Source organism: Oryctolagus cuniculus, chromosome 11 (assembly GCF_964237555.1).
Source record: "Oryctolagus cuniculus chromosome 11, mOryCun1.1, whole genome shotgun sequence".
Taxonomy (NCBI): domain Eukaryota; kingdom Metazoa; phylum Chordata; class Mammalia; order Lagomorpha; family Leporidae; genus Oryctolagus; species Oryctolagus cuniculus.
In genome coordinates, this window is record NC_091442.1 from 93,816,865 (window position 1) to 93,843,729 (window position 26,865).

Genomic DNA, 26,865 nt, shown 5'->3' on the forward strand with positions numbered 1-26,865 from the left:
GATCCAAAGCCAGGAGCCAGGAGCTTCTTCCAGGTTTCCCACGTGGGTGCAGGAGTCTAAAGACTTGAGCCATCTTCCACTGCTTTCCCAGGCCATAGCAGAAAGCTGGATCAGAAGTGGAGCAGCCAGGACTCGAACCAGCACCCATATGGGATGCTGGTGCTGCAGGCCAGGGCTTTAACCTGCTGCACCACAGTGCCAGCCCTGACCTGGTCCATCTATATGTACCCATCCTACAAATCATACCAGTTAGGCTGTTTTGCCATATGGTTAAGCTGCCTACACTGTCTTTAATTTCTCATAATTTAAATTCTCCTCTTATAGGACATTGGCATGCAATAGTCCTTCTGATTGGAACTCTCTCTTCTCCCCAGATTTTCTAATTAACTGTTTATCCTTAAATAATGTCACTTCCTCAGGGAAATTCTCATGTCTTTCTATTTAGAAATATGTTTGGTGGCTCTCAGAGTGTTGTGTGCTTCTTTCTGGCACATCAGCCATTGAATTTGTGGCAGATTTTTTTAATTGTTGCAATTATTTCCTTCTCTGGAACCATCATCTTTTGCAAGATGACTTGTCACTTCCTACAATCACAAGGTAGAATCTAATTTCTCATTCTTTGAATTTAGCATTTAAATTCAGCTCCTAATTTATTTTAGTCAACAGAGTGTGGTAATGTCATGCCGATGTTGAGATTAGTCCTTCATAAACATTGCAGATTTCCCTGGATCTCTCAGAGCCTTGTCGAGTCATCATAGAAAAAAATCTGGGGCCAGCCTATTCACAGAAAAGAAAGCACACAGTGAATAAGAGGAAAGGCATCTCTGGTGAGGCACTGTGGCAAGCTCAGCTTCCACCTGCAGTGCCAGCATCCCCTATGGGCACTGGTTCATGTCTGACCCAGCTCTCTGCTGTGGCCCGGGAAAGCAGTGGATGATGGCCCAAGTGCTTGGGCCCCTGCTCCCGCATGGGAGACCCAGAAGAGGCTCCTGGCTCCTGGCCTTGGATCAGCCTAGCTCCAGCCATTTGGGGGCCATTTGTGGAGTGAAGCAGCAGATGGAAGCTGTTTCTCTCTGTTTTAAATTCTAAACCTCAAATAAATAAAATATTTTAAAAAAGAAAAAAAGGCATCTCAGATGAGACCAATAGAGTCTGGCCAGATCTGAGCTCTCCTGGAAGTTGAATGCAAATACATGAGTGCACACAGAGCGAACCAGAAGCACAACAGAACACAAATAGTGGAACTATAGAGTTGCAAACTATACAAATTACTGTTTTAAGTTACCAAAATTTGGAATTGTTTTTACACAATCAAAAATTACTGATACACTTTTTTTTTATTTATATGAAAGTCAGAGTTACACACAGAGAGAGGAGAGGCAGAGAGAGAGAGAGAGAGAGAGAGAGAGAGGTTTTCCATCCGATGGTTCACTCCCCAATCGGCCACAATGTCTGGAGCTGCACAGATCTGAAGCCAGGAGCCAGAAGATTCTTCCAGGTCTCCCTCACGGGTGCAGGGCCCAAGGACTTGGGCCATCTTCCACTGCTTTCCCAGGCCACAACAGAAAGCTGGATCGGAAGTGGAGCAGTCAGGACTCGAACTGTCGCCCATATGGGATGCCAGCTCTGCAGGTGGTGACTTTATCCACTACGCCACAGTGCTGGCCTCGTGATACACTTTAGAAAGATTTATTTATTTGAAAGGCAGACTGACAGACAGACAGACAGAGAGAGAGAGAGAGAGAAATTTCCCAAATGGCCACATCCAGGGCTGCAGAGATCTAGGGCTTGCACATGAGTAGCAGGGGCCCAAGTACCCAGGCTCTAATACACTGCTACCCAGGTGCATTAGCAGGAGCTAGGTACCAAGCAGAGTAGCCAGGACTGGAACAAGCACTCCACTATGGGGTGTGGGCATTCCAAGCAGTGGTTTAACCCACTGCACCACACCTTCCCCATATTTTTACGTTGTATATGTGTTAGCTCCAGCTTCTTGCTCTTGGCCTAGGAAAAGCAGTGGAAAAGAGCCCCAGTACTTGGGCTCCTCCTACCCATGAGGCATCCCCAGGTGAAGCTCCTGATTCCTGCTTTGGCCTAGCCCAGCCCTGGCCATTGTGGCTATATTGGGAATGAAGCAGCAGTTGGCAGATCTCTGTCTCTTCCTCTTCACTTTGTAACTCTGATTTTCAAATAAATAAATACAATTTTCAAAAAAGTTCACAAATAAGTTTGAAAATTATAATTGGAACTGGCATTGTGATGTAGCGGGTAATCTGCTGCCTGTGATGCTGGAATCCCATATTGGAACATTGGTTTGAGTCCATTTGCTTCCCTTCTGATCCAGCTCCCTGCTAATGCAGCTGGGAACACAGACGAAGATGACCCAAGGTCTTAGGTCCCTGCCATCCACATGAGAGACCCATTTGGAGTTTCTGGCTCCTGGCTTCAGTTGGCCTATTCCTGGCTGTTTCAGCCATGTGGGGAATGAATTAGTGGATGAAAGCCTCTCCATGTCTCTCTGTCACTCTGCCTCTCAAAAAATAAAAATAAACCCTTAAAATATCAGTTAACATTGATGTTAAATACAATCAGAATTTTCTCTTGCTTTTATGAGAAATAAATTTTGTGTTAGAATAAAACTTTAGCTTGGTTCAAGATGATAACTGAAATAATCCTTTCTTTAGACTGTTTTGTTTTCATTCTGGGAATTCATTGAAAATACATTTTCTGCTTTTGAATCTAGGTTGGGTCATGTGGCTATTTCTAGTCAATTGAATGGGGTAGGGAGTGATAGGCCACATCTGGTCCAACTCAGTAAGAGCAAGTTTACTTTCCCCACATTTCCTTCTCTTCCTTTAATCTGACAAAGGAAGATACATTGAACCATTGGTCTTCAAATAGATCTTGACATCTCAATCTAAAGATAGTAGAAAGAAGTTGGCTCTCCAAATAGCTACATGGAGGAAAGTAAACGTATTGATTTTTACTAGAGATATGTCAACAAGACACCAATTTTGATTTCATTAAGCTAACTAACTAGGGGCCAGCACTGTGGTGTAGCTGGGAAAGCTGCCGCCTGCAGTGCCAGCATCCCATATGGGTGGTGGTTTGAGTCTCAGCTGTTCCATTTCTGATCCAGCACCCTGCTAAGATGCCCGGGAAAGCAGTGGAACAGGGCCCACTACACCCTTGAGCCCCTGCACCCACATGGGAAACTTGGAAGAAGCTCCTAGTGCCTGGCTTTGTATAGGCCCAGCTCCAGCTTTTGTGGCCATTTGGGGAATGAACCAGTGCATGGAAGATTCTCTCTCTCTCTCTCTCTCTCCTTCTCTCTCTATCTCTCTCTCTGTGCCTCTGCTTCTCTGTAACTCTGCCTTTCAAATAAATAAATAAATCTTTAAAAAAAAAAAACTAACTGCAATTTTGTTGTTTGTACAGCCACTGTTATACCTTTGCCTAAGACAGATGTTTTCAATTTTTGCTTCTTATTTATTTTCTATTTATATTGAGGAAATAATTTTTAGTATCATTATAGGTCAGTGTGTGTAGCACATCTCATTTTGTCTCTCTGTCCTCTCATTTCTCCTTTACAAACAACTATTCTTTGATCTTGATTATTTGGTGTACTACTTACAGAAATAGATAATAAAATGTGAATATTTTCCATTTATATTTTAATTTCAGGTTTTTACCAGCAAGCCAAAATTAAGTTACACATTGAACATATACTTGCAAATTGAATATCAAAATTAGTTAACTACCTTTTGTTTATCTAAAAATAAGAAAATTATCATAACATTTGATGTTTATTGCTAGGATAGTATGTATTTGGGACATGTAAATACTTCCTTAGCTTTTTTTTTTTTTTCAATCTATCCCAATATATGATTAGGTTTTTTTTATCAATTTTTAACTTTAAAGTATGTAATTCCTTGTGTTCAATGTACTGCATAAATGGAAATTCAATGCAAAATAAACAGGAATTGATTTAAGACTTTATGTCCTCATACCCTCTAGAATTTTATCTCTTTGGAGACTTCAATATTTTCTTCTTTGCTCACATGTTTATTTTCTTATATCCTTGTTTTTGCTGTCAGAAAATAGCAATATTCCAATTTCAGTTGCCAGAAGGTTTTGTACTCTAGTTTCATCCCAAGTTTATTCAAGACTCACCATCACCTCTTTAGGCTACAGGAATTTATCAGGTTTCCAATATCTTCATTATCTCAATGTGTATTATCTAGTTCTAATTGAATGTCTCCAAATAACACTGGAAAGGAACCCTGGCAAGGACTCTAGAAATATTATCTCACAGCAAGAGCAGTTCATGTTCCCTTTCCCCTTAGAGTCCTTATTCCCTGTGCGAGGATGCCAGAAGAATTCAGATAACTTAGTGCAGGCTGCAATCAGTAATCTTATGAAGAAGGGGCTAGGGGAAACAAGTCAGTCACGGTAATTGGAAACAAAAAGTTGGACTAAAAACCAAGATATTTGGAACCTTCTAAACTCTAGCTTTTTATTTTCAATGGAGCAATTTAATGTTTTTTTTTTTAAAGTTTCTATCTTCCCTATCACAAAGCAAATTATCCCTTTTAACACAGCCCTGAGTCACATAATATAATATACCATGCCTTTTAACCTGTGTAACTTCTTTGCATAAAAGTACTATTTGCTCATGAAGAAGATGATAATGAAAATAAATTTTCATCCCAGAGTAACTATAGGCATTCAGAATAAGGAAAAAAATGTGGAATTCCAGAATATGTCCCAGGAAGGACCAGTTAACAGCCAATTTATTTTGAAAAGAATGATTATTACATTTGATTTTTTTCTACTATCTGGTATCCATGGCAAGCTCTTTAAAAAAGGACTTTTTCTCTTGGGGGTAGAACTACTTGAAATAAGTTCTAAAGACTGCCTTAAACCATAATGCCACCCTGAATCCCCATTACTACATTCTCTATAATAAGTTACACTTAGGAATCTAATTATAATCAAAAGATTATTGATGACAATAGAATCACAACAAAGAACTGCATAAAATAAAGAACATATGATCTATAATATGTGAGGCAAAAAAGGAAAAGGACCAGAATTTGTAAATTTGTTGACTATCATTAAAAGTGGGATACACAGCAGACTCATGGAATGGCAGGATCTCTGTGAGTGACATCCCAGTAGAAAGAATGGTCCATCAAAGAAGGAGGTACCTTTCTCTAAGGGAGGAGAGAACTTCCACTTTGACTATGACCTTGGCTAAGTAAGATTGAAGTCAGCGAACTCAAGAGGCTTCCATAGCTTTGGAAACTCATGACAAGAGCCAGGGAGATTTCTGACACCATAAACAAGAGTGTCCAATTGTTAAGTCAACAACAGGAGTCACTGTGTACTTACTCCTCATGTGGGATCTCTGTCCTTGATGTGTTGTCCAATGTGAATTAATGCTATAATTAGTACTCAAACAGTATTTTACACTTTATGTTCTGTGTGGGTGCAAACTGATGAAATCTTTACTTAATATATACTAAAATGGTCTTCTGTATATAAAGATAATTGAAAATGAATCTTAGGCACCACGGCTCACTAGGCTAATTCTCCGCCTGCAGCACCGGCACACCAGGTTCTAGTCCTTGTTGGGGCGCTGGATTCTGTCCCGGTTGCTCCTCTTCCAGGCCAGCTCTGTGCTGTGGCCTGGGAGTGCAGTGGAGGATGGCCCAAGTACTTGGGCCCTGCACCCGCATGGGAGACCAGGAGAAGCACCTGGCTCCTGGCTTCGGATCAGCGCGATGCGCTGGCCGCAGCGCGCCAGCTGCAGCAGCCATTGGAGGGTGAACCAATGGCAAAGGAAGACCTTTCTCTCTGTCTCTCTCTCTCTCACTGTCCACTCTGCCTGTCAAAATAAATAAATAAATAAAATGAATCTTGATGTGAATGGAATGGGAGAGGGAGCAGGAGATGGGAGGGGTGCGGGTGGGAGGGAAGTTATTGGGGGGGGAGTCATTGTCATCCATAAATTGTACTTTGGAAAATTATATTTACTAAATAAAAGTTTAAAAAGTTGGCAGTTATTAGCATGATAGAAATCACCCTTCCAATCATAGAAGACAGCTGAATAGTAGTTTAGTAGACTTCACAACAGTGACCTCCAGGAACTCCCTATTTATTTCCCTCTGTGCCGAAAATTTGCTGATCCCCTTCAACCTCCATTTTCTTTTTGCATGTATTACAGATTCACTGTAGTTTTAATTAAGAGTTTTTATTGTACAAGACCTGGACTTTATTTGTGAATTTTTATGTCTTTAATCAATTTTCATATTAAAACTCCAAAGAGAACCCACTTGCAAAAATGTTTAATCTAGTCTCAATATGTTGGGGGTATGTTTTCTTTGTTCTTCTCAAATATCACAGAGAATGATATTTAAAGTACATATTTGCTAGCATACCATTTAACTCAAAGCGTAAATGTAATGGTGGAGATTATCCTTTATCAGAGAGGAGGCAGAATATGAACTCGTGGACCTTGACAAACCTAGCATAAACTGTTTTTTCATTAAAAAAAACATACTCAAAGAAGTGTTTACCAGACCTTGCTCTAGAAGTGCACAGATAAGGAAGTTGTAGAATTAAGGAAGACTTACTGAAAATCAGGAATAATAATCGAGAGTTTGGAAGGACAGTAACAGTTCAAGTCCAATCCTAATTTAGACAATAGTCCAATAAGAACACATAACCCAAGCAGGTTCTCCACCTTAGACACATGGAAATTTACATTTTTTTTGCACAGCATTACTTTTCTTACATTCACAGTCTAAGGTTTTTATATATGTCACTACGAAAGATGCCACAAGAAAAATCTAGAGGATTCTGTTAGGGAAACAAAACTATATGTTGGGACAAGGACATAAGCCTCAGCCATTTTAGGTTCTTGTTACACCTGCTTTCTTTCAAGAGACCAGTCTCACACCCTGTTCTCCACCCTACCCCCTGCATTCTTCCCCAGGTTTGGAAGTGAGTGGCTCAACCCTGAAGAACCTGTATGGGGAAGCTCACCATCACCTACTGCCCCCCTACCAGTCCTGGCCCACCTAAGATATAAAAAGGCCCAGCCTACTGGGGTCTGGGCCCTCTGCCATGTGTTTGATCTGTGTGCATGCTGGTGGTTACTCAATCTCTGCAAGTTTAGTTTCTTGGAATAAATTTGGTCTGACTGTGTGTTCAAATTCTGTATCCTCTCTGTTCTGTGCTCTCTTTCTTACATTTGGTGCCCCGTGGGAGGAGACACCAATTTGTTCCCCTTTTCCTTACACTATTGACCAGAAAGAAAACAGGAAATAACTAAAAAGAAAAGAAGGCATTTATCTAGCACAAAAAACTAGTGAAGTAAAGAAGCATATTAGTTTAAAAGATCTTTTGTTTGTTTTAATGGCAACTGAATGGTGCTAAAAGAATAGTGTAGGGAAGTCAAATAGGTCTCACCCACAGATACTTTATTTCACTTTTTAAGGTGTAGTTTGGGCATTGGGATTTTTAGAAGTTCCAGAGATGGTTCGAATATGTGGCCAAAGGAAAAACTTACTGCACCAGAGAATTGACTTACTCTGAGAATGGGGCATGAGAGACAGAAATGCTAATTGAAACGGTGAGCAAAGTCTTGAGAATGTGTTAGGGGGATTGTTTGCAGTGGGTCCTTGGGGACAGGCATCAGAAATAAGAGCATCAGCTTCAGCTTAGGAATCTGTTGAGGTTGATTTTCTGCTGAAAACAAAACCCATGAAGAATGGGGAAAGCTCTCTGGGAGGTAGACTTCTTGAATTGCAAGCAGGAAGCATGGTAGAAGCCAATAAGGATATAGCACCCAGCCTGGAGAAACCCTTGGAAGAAAATTCTGTAACCTAACAGAATATATACTCAGGGCAATATCACATTCCAAAAACACAGGGCTTAGCAAGAAAATGGGAATTTGAATGTGCAGAAAGAGAATGAAACTATGGGTTAGATCCATGGCTGAGACTATCATCATCGAATATTGATGAACTGTGTTCAAACCCACAAATATCCCTAATGCAACTCTGAAAGAGCCATTAAGTGAGGATTTTTTTCCTTTGTTCAATGCTTTTAAAACCATAGGTTCTTCTGCATGAGCTTGAGGGTCTGTAAATCACTGATCATTGATTCCCTGATACCTTAGGTCCTTAGGAGGGAGATGTGAGTATTTGCATTCCTGACACAACTCCCAGGTGTTGAGTTGAGGAATAACACTTTGAGGAGAGCTGCTATAATACTGGTAAATTTGATGTCAGGATTTAAATCCTGATGGAAAATTTCTCCAAATTGTGTTTGAGTACCTAGACTGTGAGCTAAAGACCACAGGCATAAGCTGACCAACACATGAATGGGGCTAAATTACGAAGTTTCCCACCTTCTGACTTTTGTCAGATACCTTTAAACCTTTTTTGAGGCATATACCATAGGTTGATATCTAGGAACATGCTTTTGTCTGGAATGACTACTGTAGGGACTATGAATTAACATTTCTCTTGACTTCAGCCTTGGGCATGTTATCTGAGGAGTGAACCAGCAGATGGAAGATTTCTCTTTCTCTTCCTCTCTTTCTCTCTCTCTCTTCCTCTGTCTCTGTAACTGTGACTTCCAAATAAATAAATTAGTCTTTTTAAAAAATAAAAATAAAGGGAATAGGGCCAGAGCATGATAATATGTGTGTGATTAATGATTCATATTCTTTAAATATGAAGTAAACAGGATTCTTGGTACTTAGCTAAAATTAAATTTGTCTTTTTCTGCAGGAGCTACAACTATAACTCTGAGAGTCCACGCAGATGGTAGTTTCTGAAAGAATTTAGCTGACCAAGTCACTAAGAATTCACCCATTTTTCTAAAGGAAACACAGCAAAGTGAAGAGGCAACCAACAGAATGGAAGAAAATATTTGCAAACTATGCAACTGATAAAGGACTAATATCCAGAATCTATAAAGAGCTTAAGAAACTCAACAACAAAACAAATAATCCAGTTAAGAAATACGCAAAGGACTTGAACAGGCATTTTTCAAAAGAGGAAATTCAAATGACCAACAGACACATGAAAAAATGCTCAGGAGTACTAGCCATCAGGGAAATGCAAACACCTCACCCCAGTTAGAATGGTTCTCATACAGAAATTCTCAAACGCTAAATGCTAGCGAGGATGTTGGGGAAAAGGTACCCTAATCCACTGTTGGTGGGAATGTAAACTGGTAAAACCACTAGGGAAGACAGTATGGAGATAACTCAGAAATCTGAATATAGACCTACTATATGACCCAGCCATCCCACTCTTGGGAATTTATCCAAATAAAATGAAATCAGTATATGAGTTATCTGTACGCCCATGTTTATTGCAGTTCAATTCACAATAGCTGAGATACAGAATCAACCCAGATGTCCACCAACTGATAACTGTATAAAGAAATTGTAGTATATATATATATATATATAGAGAGAGAGAGAGAGAGAGAGAGAGAGTATGGAGTAGTATTCAGCCTTAAAAAAAAGAATGAAATCTTTTCTTTTGCAACAAAATGTATGCAACTGGAAACCATTATACTTAGTGAAATAAGCCAGTCCCCAAAAGACAAATACTGTATGTTTTCCCTGATCTGTGGTAACTAACAGAGTACCAAAAAATGTAATGTATAGCAGTGAAATTGAAAACAAAAGAATTCATCCAATTGAGATGAAGCAAAAGAAATTGAGGAAAGGAATTTTGTACTGCATGTACTCTTTTGACTTTTAAATCAAAAGGCAAGACATTCTTTGTGCTTCCATCCTGTTGGATTTAAATAGATTGATCCTTTAATTTTCTAGAAGCATGGTCTTTTTTCTCAAAAATGTCATAGAGGTAGATCAATTACACATATATACAGATGTGTCTTAGCTTTATGTTTTTGCAATTGTACTCTTGGCACAAATTTACTTAGTACTTTATTTCACTGCTGAACCTTTCATATACTCTTATCAGACAATGAACCTTGATATAATTTGAGGTATAACATGAATTGAGAAATTTTAATATTAAGTACAGAGAAGCTTTTGAGATATATTTTTTGATGTGCTCTTTGATCAATTTCAGAAACTTCAGGAGGGAAAAATCTACATACCTGAGAGTGCTGGTTGGCATGACACTCCTAAAAGTTGGCTGATCTGAGGGCAATATTGCACTTCATGGTTAAGCCTAATGGCTTGAGAAGACACTATCCTGGGTAGTATGGACTCTGTTGGTGCCTTTCCTTAGTCCTGAGGGAGGAGGAATGATGAGCCTCACTGAGTACTGATCCTAGGTTGTTCTTTTGCATTGTTGGAGGGATTATCTGCTTGTTAAGGGCATGCATCCTGTTTGGCTCCTCCATGTATTTAGATTTAGAGGTAGGCTATGTTCTGGGGACTGTAGTTGAATAGTATTGCCTCTGACTAATGGTACAACTTATTTGGAAGCCCATAGATGCTTGACACTTAAGTTACATATTTTACCATAACTTTATTAGTATTAAAGGGGGGTGTTTTGAGTCTCATTCCTATCTGTCAACTAGTTTGTACATTAGATAGTACATAGGAGAAGTATATATAGGGGTCCCTTAAAAACCAGATACTGGCCAAATAAATTTCAGTGTTATATGAAGTTATATGTATGGTTATTTTACAAAAATACACACACATCTTTATCTATTTGGCCTTAAATGCATCTTGGTTCAGAAAATATGGTAAATAATAACACACATAAAATACTTTTTATCTCAAATTAACTATCAATTGTAAGGTTAATCACAGATTCAGGTATATAATTTCTCAATAATACATTTTGTAAATTAACTCATAGAAACTTTGATCTTTATGGGTAACTATGGGCCTTGTATACAAACATCTCATATGAAGGTGTTTCAAAAAGTACATGGGGATCGCTCTTCAGCCTTTTGTCTAAGATCATGTGTAAAAGTACCTGGGGAAATTAAAAGATAATGAGCATTTTTCATTTCCATGCATTTTTGAAGACCTCTTTTATGGATTTTTTCACTTCCTCTATTGTGTTGAAATTGTCTATTTATAAGAGTACTAAATTACAGATGCTGAAGGACAGGAAGGGACTTGGTTTAATATACCTGTTAAAAATTCAGTTCTCGGTGAAATATTGGAAAGTGGACCTAAAGTCAACCCTAGAACAACACAATTTAGCATCCATAAAGCTGAAATGCAATTCCTTCCATTGCATGCCTGTTGTCACTAACACATTAGCTTAAATGGTATTAATTGAACAAATGGATTGAAGGTAAAACTACTTACATTTGCTTCGTGCAAAGCTCTACAGATTACATGTTTATGTTGTTAAAACCTCAAAAAAACTTCAAAATAGGAAGCTGAGGCTTAGAGGGGTTTCATGCCCTGTGCAAGGTTGTATAATCAGCGTTTCAGACATGAGAACCTGTGTTAAGCTAGCACTGTGATAAGCAAATACTCTCTGTGCCAATCAATTCCTGATTAGTAAAGCCAGGCTTTCAAAGACAATTTTTAAATTATTCGAAATCTAGAATTTTTTGGATTTTAATTCAGTGATAAACAAATATATCTTTATTCAGCTAAGTAGAATTTTGAATTTATCTTACTCCCAAATTCTTCCACACGGTTAAATAAATAAAGCTATTCCTTCTTGTTACCATGATGTCAACAATTGCTTTCCGAATGTGTTAAAGAACTCTGAGCCGTCCAGACTGTGTTACTAAAGATGTATTCTTATGGGTTTAACATATGGGTGTGTGGATTTATTAAGCACAATGGAATCCTGCTTTAAACATGAGCCTGGTGCTCAAATTTATTTAAGTGACCATATTAATTATCTAAAAGAATGTGACTGTGAGCACTTGGCAATGAAAGCTGTATTTTATTTTCCATTTTATCTTGAAAACGGATGATGGAGAAGTGTTTTTGGCAAAGATTGCCCAGTCCCTGTATTTCTGACAAAGCTGCTTTCAGTTCAGAAGGATCACCTTACCTCTTGGTCCTTTAAATACTCTGACAGCTACCAGAGATGTCTGGACAATGTGTTAATTGTAATCACTTCAAAATTGTTGTTTGTCTTATTCCTAATAATCAAATTACTTAATTTCAGAGAAAAGAAACCTCAGCATTGGACAGAGCTAAAAGAAGTAAAGATGAAAGAGAAATAATGGAGGCTTCTCGTGCCAAACTCCCTTTGCTTTGGTTTTAAAATATGTGGTTTAAATTTTACTGTAACTCTTGCTAGCTGACTAACCTTGGGCAAAATTGTGATCTGCAGTAACTCTTTATTAAATGGGTACAACAATATCTTCCTTCCATGGTTAATTGTCTGGCTTGATGCGTATATGTGGTCTCATAAATAATGCATGATACAAATATAAATAATTCACTAACAAAGAGTATCAATGTTTCCCCATGAGCTTCCAAGATTATATATTTTTACTGCCTAATTGTGTAAGGTTTTCAAACAGCTTAAAATAAAATTCAAATGGTTTAACACTATTAAAATAATCATATGGAAAGTGAACAGACAACTCCTCTGAAAACTGAGCAGCAAAATCCTTCCCTCCCATCTTCCCTCCAGAACATTTCTAATAAAGGAGAAGATTAGCTTTTATTTTTGCCAATTTCTGAAAAGAGTATTTAATTCAGATTGACAGAGGTAAATGCTCTTCTTCCAATATGAAGTACTTGATATATAAACCATAAATTTGAAACCTGAAAACATCCTATTTTAGCCAAAGTGAGATGTAATTCCAAATATAAAAATAAAAATATTGCAAATCTTTGGTCACCAGAGGAAAGATATAGTTGAAATACTACTAATTTAAATACTTTTGGTTCAGAAAATAATGAGAGAGTTTTAGAGACTTTAACATGAACAAAGTTTCATATAATTTTATTATAGTTAGAAAACCCAGTGTTAAGATAGTTTTTTTGTATCAATATCAGAGGTGGACTTCAATGTCCAAAAGTTGTCCAAAATTATTTTGATTCTTCTTAAGCAATTTATGGTGTTATAAGGCAACCGTATATACTCCAAAATTATTTTCCATGGTACTATTTTATAATGATGACAGGTGAAAAGAAACCATTCCTCAAATGTTAATTGATACAACTACTTTCATTTGAGCCCTTGTCATTTCTTAGAGGAAATTTTTAGCTTCTTCACCTCTAAATGCTATTTTTCCCTAAATTTTCTTAATTTGTTTCAAGGACAGTTTTCTTTATAATGATTATTTGAACAATACAACAACTTATTCTCTTTATGAAAGGGAGAAATTTTTATAATCAAATGGAGAGGTATTCACAAGAGAACATTCTTCATGCAAGACATTTCTTTTGGCCAATTTTTACTGATACTCTTTTGTTGTTTTATTATTTATTTTTCTCTTTTCAGAAAAGAGATGAGGTAGCTTGAAGATTTCACAATATCTGTGAGAAATTATAGTGACCCGAAAATAAAGGTGGAAGTGCTATATTCTATACAACACAGGGAAGAATAACAAAGTTGGGTTCCAGATTCCTGAACAGCAAGGCAAAGCAAGAAAAAATGGCAAGCGCAGTCAGTTATACAATATTGAGCCCAGAAAATAAGCAAATTTCTTAAAATTTGCAACCCATTCTGACACTGAGACTGGACATAAATTTTTCATATACATCTTCATGAAAAGCACATGTGTTGTGATTATAAATTCTCCTGATTCTACCATACAAAAATGCAAGCAAGAGTTCCACAGGGCTCTATAATATAACTTTTCTTGGGGTTTGTTGAAGACACAGGGATAACACAGGTAGAATAAAGTAACAGTTATGATATAGGACTAAATTAGTATTATAGGCTAGAGAAAGTCTAATTGTGTGTATGGAGCCCAGGAAATTTAACTGTTAAAAGGAAGTTCTCATCCTTCAGTAGAGGCTCCATGGATATTGATATTGCTACTGGGCACTTTGCTGGGAAAAATCATTCCTCACTGAGCAGGGTCAATGTTTTCTTTTGGCAAAGAATTTGAATTTCCCTTCAACCTACTAGAAATGGACTATTGATAATGCAGAAACTATGTCATGAAAATGGACATTCCAAATAACCACCTTCATCAAAAACACAATCTGAATTAAAGTCACTCAAACAATACCAACCTTTGAACAGTGTAGTTTCTGATGAGTCCTTTAAGACAAATAGAAAAATGTTTCCTAGACCACTAGATACATGGCACATTTAAAGTTATGTTATTATCTGGAAGTTAGACATTGTTGGGGAATATCATTATTCTTTGAAGTAATTTTAAGTATTTCTTTGTTATAGTAAAGAAAGAGAATCAGTTATTGATAAAGGTTACTTCTAGCTTGCATTATCCACCCATAGAAGAACACTTTTCTTTCTCTTTTAGGTGTATATTGGAGACTGGACATTAGGTTAAACTAAAGCCAGTATCAAGTTAAGAGAACAATTTTAAACAGAGTGGAAAATAAAGGGGAGATAATTAAAGCTGATTACCCTGATTAAAGTTGCTTTTTAATAAGAGAAGATAGCATCACTGTGACTACATAGTCTGCTGCTTAATCTTAGCAGAGTTATTCAACTCTTCTTTGTTTCAACATCCTCAACTAATCAATGGGAAAAATAATTTGGTTATAAGAAATAAATACTTGTATTTGGGTCATAATTTTTACTGAGCGTTCATTAGTGTTTATCAGAGTTCAAAATGTCTGTAGGTTGCTTATATATCCTATGACCAATTCCTATTCACACCATTAAGGTAAAATTAAATATATATTAAAGCTACAACCATTTTATTTCATACCAACAAATGTATGTATTGAGTAACATGTGTAACAATAGAATTGTTCTAAAATGTGTTCCTAACACAGATTCCTGTGGATTCTAGATGTTCAATATCATTAGAAATCATGTAAATCATTGGTGTGGATCACTAGTGCATGTAATTTTTCAGGATCAGAAAAGCCCTTAATGACTATTTCCAGCCAAGAAAGAGGCAGTGAACATACCACCACCAGTACAAATCAAAAACACTCAATTGAGATGTTTGTCACTGGGCTATGGGGATGTTTTGGTTTTTTTTTTATTGGCTTTATAAACTGCTGGATTTAACAAATGTAGGACATGGATCAATAGAATTCAAATTTGATTTTCAGCAATACATTGTATTACATGTCTTATTCATTTTCTATTGCTGCACAACAAATTACCATAGAACTGAGAAACTAAAAACTATAACCCCTTTTTAGTTCTTGTTTTCTGTGAATCACAAGTTCAGCGCTTGAGTGCCTGAGCACTCCACTCGGGATCTAGCTTGGTTCCCAGGGTGACTGCTGGGAGATGATGTAGAGTTTCTCAGAGGCGGGGCCTAGTGGGGTCTGTGATTCACTGGGGGAGCTTGAGTTCACTGGAATGCGTTAAGGTAGCACTAATGATCTCCCTGAACACTCAAGAGAAGAAGTTACTGTAAGAGTATGCCCAATCCTTGAATTACTTCCTGACTTCCTGCCAGATGTGACCTCTTACTCCTGCATGTGCTCCCACGGTTGTGATGGCATCTACCGTGATATCCTATCAGAACCAAGCTGATGCTGGCACTGTGTCCTTGAATCTCCAGAACTGTGAAATAAACCTCTTTTCTTATAAAGTTAGTTTGCCTCAGGTATTTCATTATAGAAAGAGAAAACGGCCTACTATGTGGGATTTTAAAAATATTCATTGTATTTATAACAACTTTCTGAGATTAAGAATGTATTTAAAAAGATCTGGGGAACTGGCATTGTGATGCATTGGGTTAAGTCACTGCTTGTGGCACTGGCATTCCATATCAGAATGCCAGAGTAAGAAGTGGATACTCTTCTTCTGATCCAGCTCCCTTCTAATCTACCTGAGAAGCAGCAGAAGATGCCTCAAGTGTTGAGCCCCCGCTACCCATGTTGGAGACCTAGACAGAGTTTTTGGCAGATCTCTCTGCTCTTCTCTCTCTCTTTCTCTCCCTCTCTCTCTCTCACTCTCACTCTCACTCTCTTCTATCTCTGTCTTATTCTGTTACTCTGTCTTTCAAATAATAAATAAATCTTTTTTAAAAAAGAAACCAGATTAAACATTTGTTTTTAAATTTTGCATAAAGGAGCATGGTTCTTCAATTGTGCATTTTGTCATCTGAAAGAAATAAGCAGAACCCTTGAATTCACTCTCGAACTCTGCCAAAAAGATAGTATTCACTGATAATAGTCATCAAGGCTCTTAGATCTTATGGAACACTTTCTTAGAAATGAAAATTAAGTTTGAACAAAAATATTTAATTTGATGTATAAGTGTAGATAGTCAATTAGGGTTTATAAACACACAAATAAATATATACACATAAAGAAGCATGGCAGAAGAATTAGCCATTGATAGATTCTTTTTATACTTTTCATTGATGCGTTAGTTTAGAGATACAGAAGTCACATAGCGAAAGACTGGTGTGAAGGACCACAATCTCTTAGTAGAAAATTACCTGAATAAAACTGAAGCCATACAGTCAGGTGAATCAAACAGTGAATATTAATAAAGAATTAGAATCACTACCAAATGTAAGAATAAAAGTGATTAGCTGTTCAGCCTGAAACTTCTCTCTAAAAAGAGGGAAAGAGGCAGAGGAGAGGATGAGAGTAAGCAAGAGAGAGAGAGAAACAGTGAGAGGAGGCGAAGGAAAGGCGGAGAAGACTTAAGCAAACCATTTTTTGTGAAAATCTAACTCTTTTATAAGGCAATAAATAATATTGCTTATTGAAATAAATAACATTTCAGCAAATACTAAAGATTGCCATCTTCTTAATAAAGATATACTTATGTTCCTTATAAGTTAAATATATGGGTTTTAGCTAAATATTTCATATCCCTGATTATCCAAAATAGTTACCCTAGAATATTTATGCTTGAAAGACTGCCCAAAATATGTTATGATCCATTAAAGGTGATACAATTTCCTTGTTGTTTATTTATAGTTAATTGGTTTCTGTCAATGTTGTACATTAACTACACTCCAGCATTTCAAGATCTATTTGTTTTCTGATTTATAAAAATTAGCTTGTATCCTTTAGTTATGTAAAAAGTCTAGCATTTAATTAGGGACATGTCATATCAGATTTATGCAATGTGCTGTAACCTTGCCAATGCCTACATTACTGCAGGAGAAACAATCAGTCATTTAGGGAAGCACATTCACTCTTGGTACGTCAAGTTCCAAACTGTTACCCTTTCTCTGCACACGTTTTACTTTCTTGTAATTTATTTTAATATCATAGCTTTTCCCTTAACCCAGACTTTCCTCATCTTTGCATGTGGATTATTTGAATTCTCCTTTTCCTTTTCATTGTCTTTCCTTTTAATTTTCTGTACTCTAACTTGACAGAAACTCACATTTTTTAATTTTCTGAAGAGATTTGGAAGAAATAGAGTGACCTGAAAGAAAGCAAAAATACTTCCAATGTTAAGCTTCAAAAGATTGAACATATCTGGAGAGAAGGTTAAAAAGACAATTTTAAGATAAAATTATTTTGAAAAGAATAAATCCAAATTATCCTTCATCCAAAGAGTTCAGTGTTCCCAATAACAGGTGGAATCAATTACCTCAGCTTGCTCAATTGGTATGTTTTCATAGTTGTATAAGTTATCGAAGTCTTCCAAGGTGGCACCATAGGTTTCTGAGTCATAGTTGATGGAATCTGGAGTTGGGGCTGTCACAGCAGCATCAAAGAAGACAAGTCCCAGAATAAGGCTTGCTAAAATGTTCATTTTTCAAACTTCCTAATCATAGAATATAAAAATGTATAAATATTTAATTGATAATAGCTTATGAATAGTTTGCAATAAATAAGAATGATAAATCAACATCAATTTCAAGAAACTAAATCTGGCAGGTTTCTTTACAAGGATAATTTATAAACCTAACACATAGAACTCTATGGCTTTTGAGGGCCATTGATACTAAATGGTCAAATTAACTCCCAAATCTATCCACATTTTTACAGGGGGTATTTTAATGACAGTAAAAAGAAATTTCATGTTATAGACAAAAATAGAAAAAATCGGATGCAGAAAGATTTTCGATACCCTTATTTATGAATCTTTTCATCATAAGAGTTTTACTATTTAATGAGCATTGATATTCTTATATCAGCTCTGGTTTATAGGGTTGATGATGAGGATGATGATGACTCCGAATGTCACACCATTTTACAGGTAAGGGAGCTGAGATAGAGTTGGATATTGATATGACTCATAAGTATCTCATGCATATTCAAGACTAAGGCTTTTTTTCAGAACAAAGTAATGAAACTTTTCCCATTGTTACTTCTTTCTTATCCTTGGGTATCGAAATACAAATATAACTTAATATGTACACAAATTAATATTTCCTGCAATATTTTTTAGAGTGCTCTTAACAAAAATAAAGCAGAAAGAACATTTTCCCTTATTTCTTAGTATTTTGTTTAACTTTTAGTAGCCATCTAAAGTTTAAAGTGAGAATCAATACAAATAAATGTTCAAAGGGCATTATTTGTCAAATTTTCCTGTGAGGAAGATTTGCACACATGTGAGATTAGGACAATCCTTCTTTTAAATAATGTAATAAGCACAATTTTTGTTTTCCATGATAACATCGTGTTTTTGAAAGACTCCATCAAGATCTGGTAATTTTGTTAATTATTTATGTACTCCTTTGAGCACATATTAATTGATGGGAGAAAGAAAACCTCTTCAGGTTTTATTTTAAACATTAAGTTGGTCCAATCAAAATAATTATCTAGTGACCATATGCTGAGCAGGAAAAACTTTTTATCTAACACATGCAATTTTAAAATCTTTTGTATTTTGGATCCACTGCTTGTGTTTACTTTAAGAACACTCCATATGCTGTTGGTGCCTCTGCTCCCATATAAAGGGGGATTCATGATACATATTACTTTTAAACTTGAATGCACTGGCAGACAAAATGACCTCCAGTTACTTGAAAGAACGTCTTTATGGAGTATGTTTAGGCAGAAGGATATGAAATTCCTCTGAGAATAAGAAGCAGTACAAGGAGCTCCTTTTTATCCCTTCCTATGCTTTTTTTCAAATAAATTTTTTATTCACACTGGATAAGCTAAGCCTGCATTTCACTTGCTTTTGCTAAGTCTTTGCAGGATTGCAGATTTGGAACTGTTCTAGGCAATAACCAACAAAGTCTTATTTAATAAAACACTGATTTGCAAATCTTCCAGGAATCATTCTCCCATATTCAAGTGGGAAGCATTAACTGTGACCACCAGTAACCTAACAAAATATTTTCCTTTTAAATCTTTGGCAACTTCAGTTGTTCAAAGAAATTATGCACTTGTTATGCTTTTTCTCACTTTATACTATGTATTTTATTATTTATAAATGGCTACACACATATGTGGAGAGAGAGAGAGAGAGAGAGAGAGAGAGACAGAGAGTTGTATTTGGCATAAGCCTTAAAGCTATCAATAATAAGACTGTCTTTGTGAACCTTAAAAAGATAAAGAACATCTATCTATATGTAGTTTTAAAAATTTTGTTTCTCTCCTCAAGACATTTTGTTAGTCTTAATGTAGTTTCTTAGTTAACACTTTGAACTTGTTTATTTTATACCATTCTACAATATTTTGAAAATACATTTATTTGACTTTAAAATATTTAGCTTAAAAAGACTTTCTAAATGAATGATGCTATATGATCATTAGACTACTTTTCAGCACATGCAGTAACTCTATGTTTTCCTTTTGCCTAATTTTTCAACCAATATCAATCAATAGTGCCTGTCTATATTGGCACAGTATATGGCCTGCATCAGTGTTCTTGATTTAAAGCATTTATTGGAAACTACCATAATTTTATTGGCTTCTGTCATGAATATTATGATCAGCTGTTTTGCTGTATGTTATTTATTCCTAAGCTAATTCATAATCTTGGATTTTCCAAGAATAGTATAAATATAAAGTCAATTGCAAAATTAAACCAAATCCATTAGATCAAAGTTCACCAGGCTATATTAAAATGAGTTGAATAATTTTTTTAAAGGTTGTTATAGTAGGAAAAAAAAACTCTGACCCAAGAAGAAAGCAAGTGTAAAAACTTACCTTTGGCTCCGACTTGGTGGAATGGCACAAAGTGACTGAGCACGCAGAGCCAGTGGTATTTGCCCCTGACCAATGGATGTGAATTCTGGTCTGTGGGAGGTGGAATTTATAACACTCAACTTTCTGTTTGCAAAAACTAACCTAGAGCAATATTTCTCAGTCCTTAAAAACCCCAAATCATTTTATAGTCACCCAAACTAAACAGTAAAATCCAAATTACATAATATATAAAGCTCTTGAAATTATGTGAGTGGAATTATAATTGCCAATGTGTCACCTCAAAATTTTTAAGTGGAAGTAGTTGATCTTAACATATCTATAACAAATTCACCAATTTAGAAAATATATTAATGCATGCAGTGTTACTAAATATAGATACTTCAGTAATGTTCTAATAAGTAATAATTTCACCAAACCTTGCATGCTTTAAATTGCTCTTTCACTTTTCATTAATTTTCATAAAAATTAAGAACAGTTGCAAAAGCCTTACCTGTTTAATATTGGGTAAGTAAAAAAAGAAAGATATTCAAATTATTCTGGTTTCTTGAAATGCTTTGACAGCAGTGAACAATGAATGCATTGCATAAAAAATTTCTAAAAAGTTGTGTCTTGAAGTTATGTATGATCTGAGTGTTCTGGTGAAAATAGGGCCTTTTTTCATTCTTTTATCTATCAGAGTGAGACAAATCAAATTACGGTAAAAAATTATCCCACATAACACAAGATTTCTTTTAGGCTCTGAGTACTGACCTGGTTTCTGAAACAACTTTATCACTGGTATATAGAGAAAAAAATATGTATTATATTTCTGTTGCCCACTTTTATACTGTGAAAATTCCTGAGAAAGACAAAACTTGCATCTTGCATTCTGGTGGGTTTACATCCATCTGGGAGTCTGGTTTTTACTTGTGCACGTAGAATTTTTCCTTCATGATAAGAAGTAAATAACTATATTGAATCCTGAAAGCAGACTTGCTCCTGAGCACTGTGATGGGGAGTAGAAGGTCTGTTTTAGGACTTTCTCCCTTCCTTTTCTGCTGCACTCCACCTTTCTTTCCCAGAAAGGCTTGTCCCTCCAATCTATTCAGGGCATTCTCGTTCATCATCTTCATGAACCGATCCTGCATCCAAATGATTTGCTCTTCCTATGTATTTTTTTTTTCTCAGGACCAATTTGATACAGAACAAAAACAGAGTGGGTAAGATAACAAAGTCTACCATGATGTCTCAAAGATAGTGAGGACATCTTGGAGACAGGCATGTCTTCCTTTTATCCTGCAAGTCACATTTCATCATACTACTTCTTTGAGATGCATGCAGCATCCAGCCACTTGGGCAATCATTACTGGAAGGAGGAGGCCTGAAGCCGAGTCCCGATGTTGGCTCTATGTAGCAGCAAAGTCCCACAGTGAGTCAGCTGGTTTCATCAGTCAAGTCTCTCAGCATCTTAACCAGAGTGGTTGTCATTATTCCCAGATAAGAAAACTAAGACCTAGACATTCAATGACCTTGCATCATATGTGATACAAAGAAAAGGGAAACCAAACTGGAGTTTCTCTGGTTCAGGCTCCAGACATTACTGAGTGCTTCTGCAAGATGTAAGGACGCAAAGAAAGGTAGCGGTAACTCTCAGTTAAGATTCTATTTCAAGACACATTTATCTGTCACCAGGTTTTAGGTCTTTTCAGGTGCTTTGGGATAAAAAATAGCTTAATACAATATCCATGAAATGGCTAACCTTTCTTCTTCTGTCATTACTGAATTTTGTTCTGTGTACACATTGTCAAGAGACACATTGTCATCCTATAGAGTCCCTCATCCCTGCCTACCCCCTCACTTTCTGGAAGTCTCTAGCTGAACCTGTAATACCATTTTCAGGAATAATATGTTCATACTGCCTTTTGTTGAACCATTGGTGTTTAAATGCATTTTCCCTAGTTTTCTAAAGACTATCTGCTAATACAGTTGAATTCCAAATTTCATGAAAACTGAAATACCAACTACTTGTCCTAGAATAGGTTTGAAATCAGAAATTATCACTCCTGAACATTTCCTTCTTCCAGACACATAAGACTTTCACTTTTCCTTATAAAAATTAATGTTAAATGATTTCCTTTAGTCTTCTTTGGACTCTTTCCAACATTTCCATATCTATTTTCAACTTTTAGAGCTCAGCTTTGTAACAATCTCATGAGGACCTAATCACCATTCAACAGTGAAGAAGGATTAATTACCAGTTCCAGCCTCTCTTATTCCTGGCAAATATCTTCTGGTCTCATGATAATTTTTTAATAGAATTCAAGCTTGGTTATCAGAGATTCTCCAGGGATTGGCTGTTATGACTAGTTGCATTATCTAGTAACTGAGTCTTCAGTGTGTTTTCCCTATAAAGCCACAAGACATTTTTGCCACAACTCTACAAAGAATCCTCTGTTTGATTTAATAAAATTAATATTAAACAAAGCACAGTCTCCTAATGCTTAGTTGCTCTTTGCTCTGCAGCAATGATGAGCAGAGAGCAGCAGTCACTGTGATGACAGACCGCTGTGGTCTGGTCTTGCCCCCAGACCCAAAATGCCACATCATTAAGAACTACAGGAGGGTTTATATATGCTACTCCAACAATTATAAATAACAGAACTATTATCTTCAATGATTAGCTGCCTTCCTGTAATGAACTATCAGGATGAACCCCATGTTGCCTCATAGACAACAGGCAGACTCTTAAAGTTTACCAGAATCATCATAAAGCCGTATGCAATATGCTGCCTCTATTCCCTAATTGTATGTAATTCTTCCCACCTATGCCAGAATCTTTCACATTGATACACTGTCTACAAACTTATATTTGCCCTCTGTTATTTTGGGAAGATTTTCCTTTACCCACTTTACTTAAAATAAATGACAAATGTTTTTAGCTGTGGCCCCTTTAAAGTTGTTCCTCACTGATGTAAATCTAAGATGGTGGGATTTGTTTTGTTCTAAATATTCTCTTCCAAATGATTTCTTTTCTGTACTCTTTGAAAAACTTTATCCATTCTGAAACTCATGACATTTGCCTGAGTTCCCTTCCCTGTTGTCAATTGCTTGATCTTCCTGGCAATCTCTTACTGTTGATCTCTTGGTTTCTGGCCCCCTCATGCCATTCACACATATTCCTCTGATGTGGATCATGTGAACAGTTTGTCTGCCATTGTGGTTTGGTAGTTGCTTTATCCTCTTATATAGAGTAAAGTGACCATATTCCTACCCACATCACAGTCACATCTGCTAGGTAAGCAATGTAAAACATTTACTGGTGGGGTACTGTAATCATTTGCATTTTTCACTATCCATTCTATCACCTCATAGGGGAATTCTCAGCTTTGGTTGAGTGTAACTCCTTAATATCTCTCCTGCATCTTGATAGCCTGTGTATTACTGATAAAAATCACATTAAATTATTGAAGATAAGCCTCATCCCTGGCTGGCAAATGTAATCTGTTCCTGATGTTAATTCCCTTTCCATCACCAAGATGACTACTTTATTTTGTAACATGCCCTCTGTCTTCAAACATCCTATATTCTTTTCACTGAAGAGGTGGAATTCATCTGTGAAATACTCCATCTTCCACCATCAAATAGAACCACACATACCTGCATCCAATAAATAACAATAAATGTTTATTATCTGAACTATTATTCCTTTTATTCTTTTCGGGTCTATGTATATTCAGTTATCTCATCCTTAGTTTCTCATCCTCTACTAGATCAATTACATGAATATAACCATATGCTTTGGGCAAAGGTTTAAGCAGTTATTCTTTTTTTAAAAGATATATTTATTTGAAAGAGTTATGGAGAGAGGGGGGAAAGACGGAGGAGAAGGGAAAGAAGGAGAGGGAGGGAGGGAGAGAGAGAGAGAGAGAGAGAGAGAACAAGATCTTACATCTGCTGGTTCACTTCCCAGTTGGCTGCAATTGCCAGGGCTGGGCCAGGATGAAGGCAGGAGCCAGGAGCTTCTCTTGGGTTTCCCACAAGGGTAGCAGGAGCCCAAGTACTTGGGCCATCTTCTGCTTCTTTTTCCAGGCTATTAGCAGGTAGCTGGGTCAGAAATGGAGCAGCCAGGACTCAAATCTGTTGCCTTATTTTGTTCCAGTGTCACGGGTGGTAGCTTTACCTACTATACTACGACACCCCACCTCCAGGCAGTTATTCTGAATGAAATGGAATGAAAATTTATAGGAAATGGCATATAGAAGCAATTTAGAAAATACATGCTACCTCTAAAGAAAATAAATAAAAACAAATCAAATTACATGAAATCACTCTAGAATCGAAAATGTATCTACAGACTTAATGCAGTTTTTTTTTTAAAAGATTTATCCATTTATTCAAAAGTCAGAGTTACACAGAGATAGGAGAGGCAGAGAGAGAAAGAGAGAGAGAGAGAGAGAGAGAGAGAGAGAGGTCTTCCATCCACTGGTTCATTCCAAAATTGGCCGCAACGGCTAGAACTGCGCCGATCCAAAGCCAGGAGCCAGGAGCCAGGAGCCAGGAGCCTCCCCCGGGTTTCCCACGCGGGTGCGGGTGCAAGGGCCCAAGGACCTGGGCCATCATCCACTGCTTTCCTAGGCCATAGCTGAGAGCTGGATCGGAAGAGGAGCAGCCAGGACTAGAACCGGCGCCCATATGGGATGCTGGCGCTTCAGGCCAGGGTGTTAACCCGCTGCGCCACAGCGCCGGCCCCTCAATGCAGTTTGAAAAATCCATCAATTTTGATTGTTGCAGTTATATTACATTTTTAAAACGATAGCCTTTGATGACAACATTTTTACCCATCTACTTTCCCATTTTATGTCACCTTTTATAAAAAAAAATCTCAAATTAGAGGCATGCATTGGGAGCATTTGCTTGCTCTGTTACCATTCATTCTTCATTCCACTGCTGTTTGGTCCCTGTATGTCTAGTGTTATGGCTTTGACTTAATTAATTCCAACTGTGTATTAGTTTTGAGGTGGTTTTCTCCTCCCTTATTGTCTATGCTTTATTGGTTTATTTCTTTGCCTTTTCTTTCTTCACTCAGCCTCTACATTTTGGAGTGCCTTAAGTTTTAGTCTTTTTTCTGTTTGACATTTCTCCTTGGGTGACCTCATCTGTTTCTATGCTATCATTACAACAAAAACAATAATAATGTTAATTTTACTGTGGGTGATCCTGTGAGGCTGCCTGCCTTGCCCATGCAGGAGGTTGAGAGGGCATGGCGCCCTCCTGGGAGAGACCCCACAGACTGGCTGCTGGCAGGTGGCGGGAGCCCTAGGGATATTTCCCCCACCCCTGCCTTCTGCCAATCAGCTAAACTGCTCCCAGGTGTGGCCCAGGCCCACCTGAAAAGCTACCCTAGTTATGGGACCTTTAAGCTCTTTGGAGAGGCATATTGGCACCAGTGTTGGCTCTGTCCTATAGAGTCAGTGTTGCCCTGAATTAGTTACACCCCTTCTGCCTGCCCATAAAAACTGTACATGGTCATTAATGAAGTGGACATGTTCACGAAGCCTGTCCCCGGTGCTTCTTGTGGAAGAGCACCTTCACCCCACTCTCCCTGGGGTCTTGCAGGATGAGTACGCATTTAACTTGTATTTTTGAATCCTTACTATAAGGCTGACATCCTATTACTGTTATTTATACAAGAAGCTAAGGCCCAAGAGGAGTAAGTGACGACAAGAATAAGAGTCACAATAAAAGATGAAGTGGTCCAGCCACGGAGTCTGTGTCCTTAACCACAACACCACGGCACCCCTCTCTGCTTAAATTCTCCCAGCTTTGCATTCTCATCCCCCTATTTCACTCTGACCTCCAGATTCCTGTATGCCACTGTCTACTTAGAACTTGGCACCTTCACTTGGATGTCTAATTGGAAGATAACAATATATCTGGGATGATGGCTATCGGATGCACTGTAAGTTTTGTTTTCTTTCTGCTGGTAACAGTGATTAAATGATATCAGATCTCTAGTTGGCACAGGACCATAACTTTAAAATTGGGATTGTTTGCTTCTTTTCCCCTAATGTTTCTCCTCTGGTGCAATTAGAGTGTGTCCCCTAAAAATATATGTTCTGGAAACTTCGTTGCCATTGCAATAGTGTTGGGAAAGAGCAGGAACTGTAAGAGATGATCAGGACTTTAAGAAGGCTTAACACAGTGTTCATGGGACGAGATTAGCTACCACAGGACCAAGTTATAAAGCGAGGCTATCTCTTGTGTTCTGACACTTGTGCATATGTCCACTGGCCCTTCTGCTTTGATGCCAAGTTACATTGCTGCACAAGGCCCTCAGTGATTGCAGACACCTGATCTTGGGCCTCTAACCTCTACAACCATGAGCTAAATGAGCTGCTGTATATAAATTATCCAGTCTCATGGGTTCTGTTAGAGCAATAGAAAATGGATTAACATATGTTTCAACTAATCTAACCAAAGAAGTCAGTTCTACTGTAAAAGCATTTCATTTCACCATTATCTCCCACCTGGACGAATATATATATATATATATATATATATTTGCTTCATTTTTTGTCCTTCTATCATTCATTCTGCTGGCAGCAACAGTGAAAAAAATATCAATATATAAATATATGAATATATCCAAATATACATGAATGTATAGTTTCCTTTGAAACTATGTTCAGTAACTTCATATTTCTCTG

At 37.2% G+C, this 26,865-nt stretch overlaps 1 protein-coding gene and 1 long non-coding RNA gene across 4 annotated transcripts in view; one reads left to right on the forward strand and one right to left on the reverse strand.

The window, feature by feature from the left end:
* EPYC (epiphycan) overlaps positions 1–21,516 on the reverse strand; it is a 37,161-nt gene extending 15,645 nt beyond the window's left edge. The window contains exons 1-3 of one of the 3 annotated variants that reach the window (XM_070052689.1): positions 20,930–21,516; positions 20,180–20,269; positions 17,664–17,840 (exon numbers count right to left, since the gene is read on the reverse strand). In XM_070052689.1, the coding sequence (XP_069908790.1) occupies positions 17,664–17,828 (165 nt within the window). In that variant the 5' untranslated portion in view covers positions 17,829–17,840; positions 20,180–20,269; positions 20,930–21,516. Of the gene's footprint in view, positions 1–17,663; positions 17,841–20,179; positions 20,359–20,669 lie in introns of those variants that run through there. The other 2 variants (XM_070052690.1, XM_002711383.5) reach the window with 2 other exon arrangements.
* Positions 1–26,865, forward strand: part of LOC127491050 (uncharacterized) — a 352,787-nt gene that overhangs the window by 280,361 nt on the left and 45,561 nt on the right. The gene's annotated exons all lie outside the window — the stretch shown is intronic.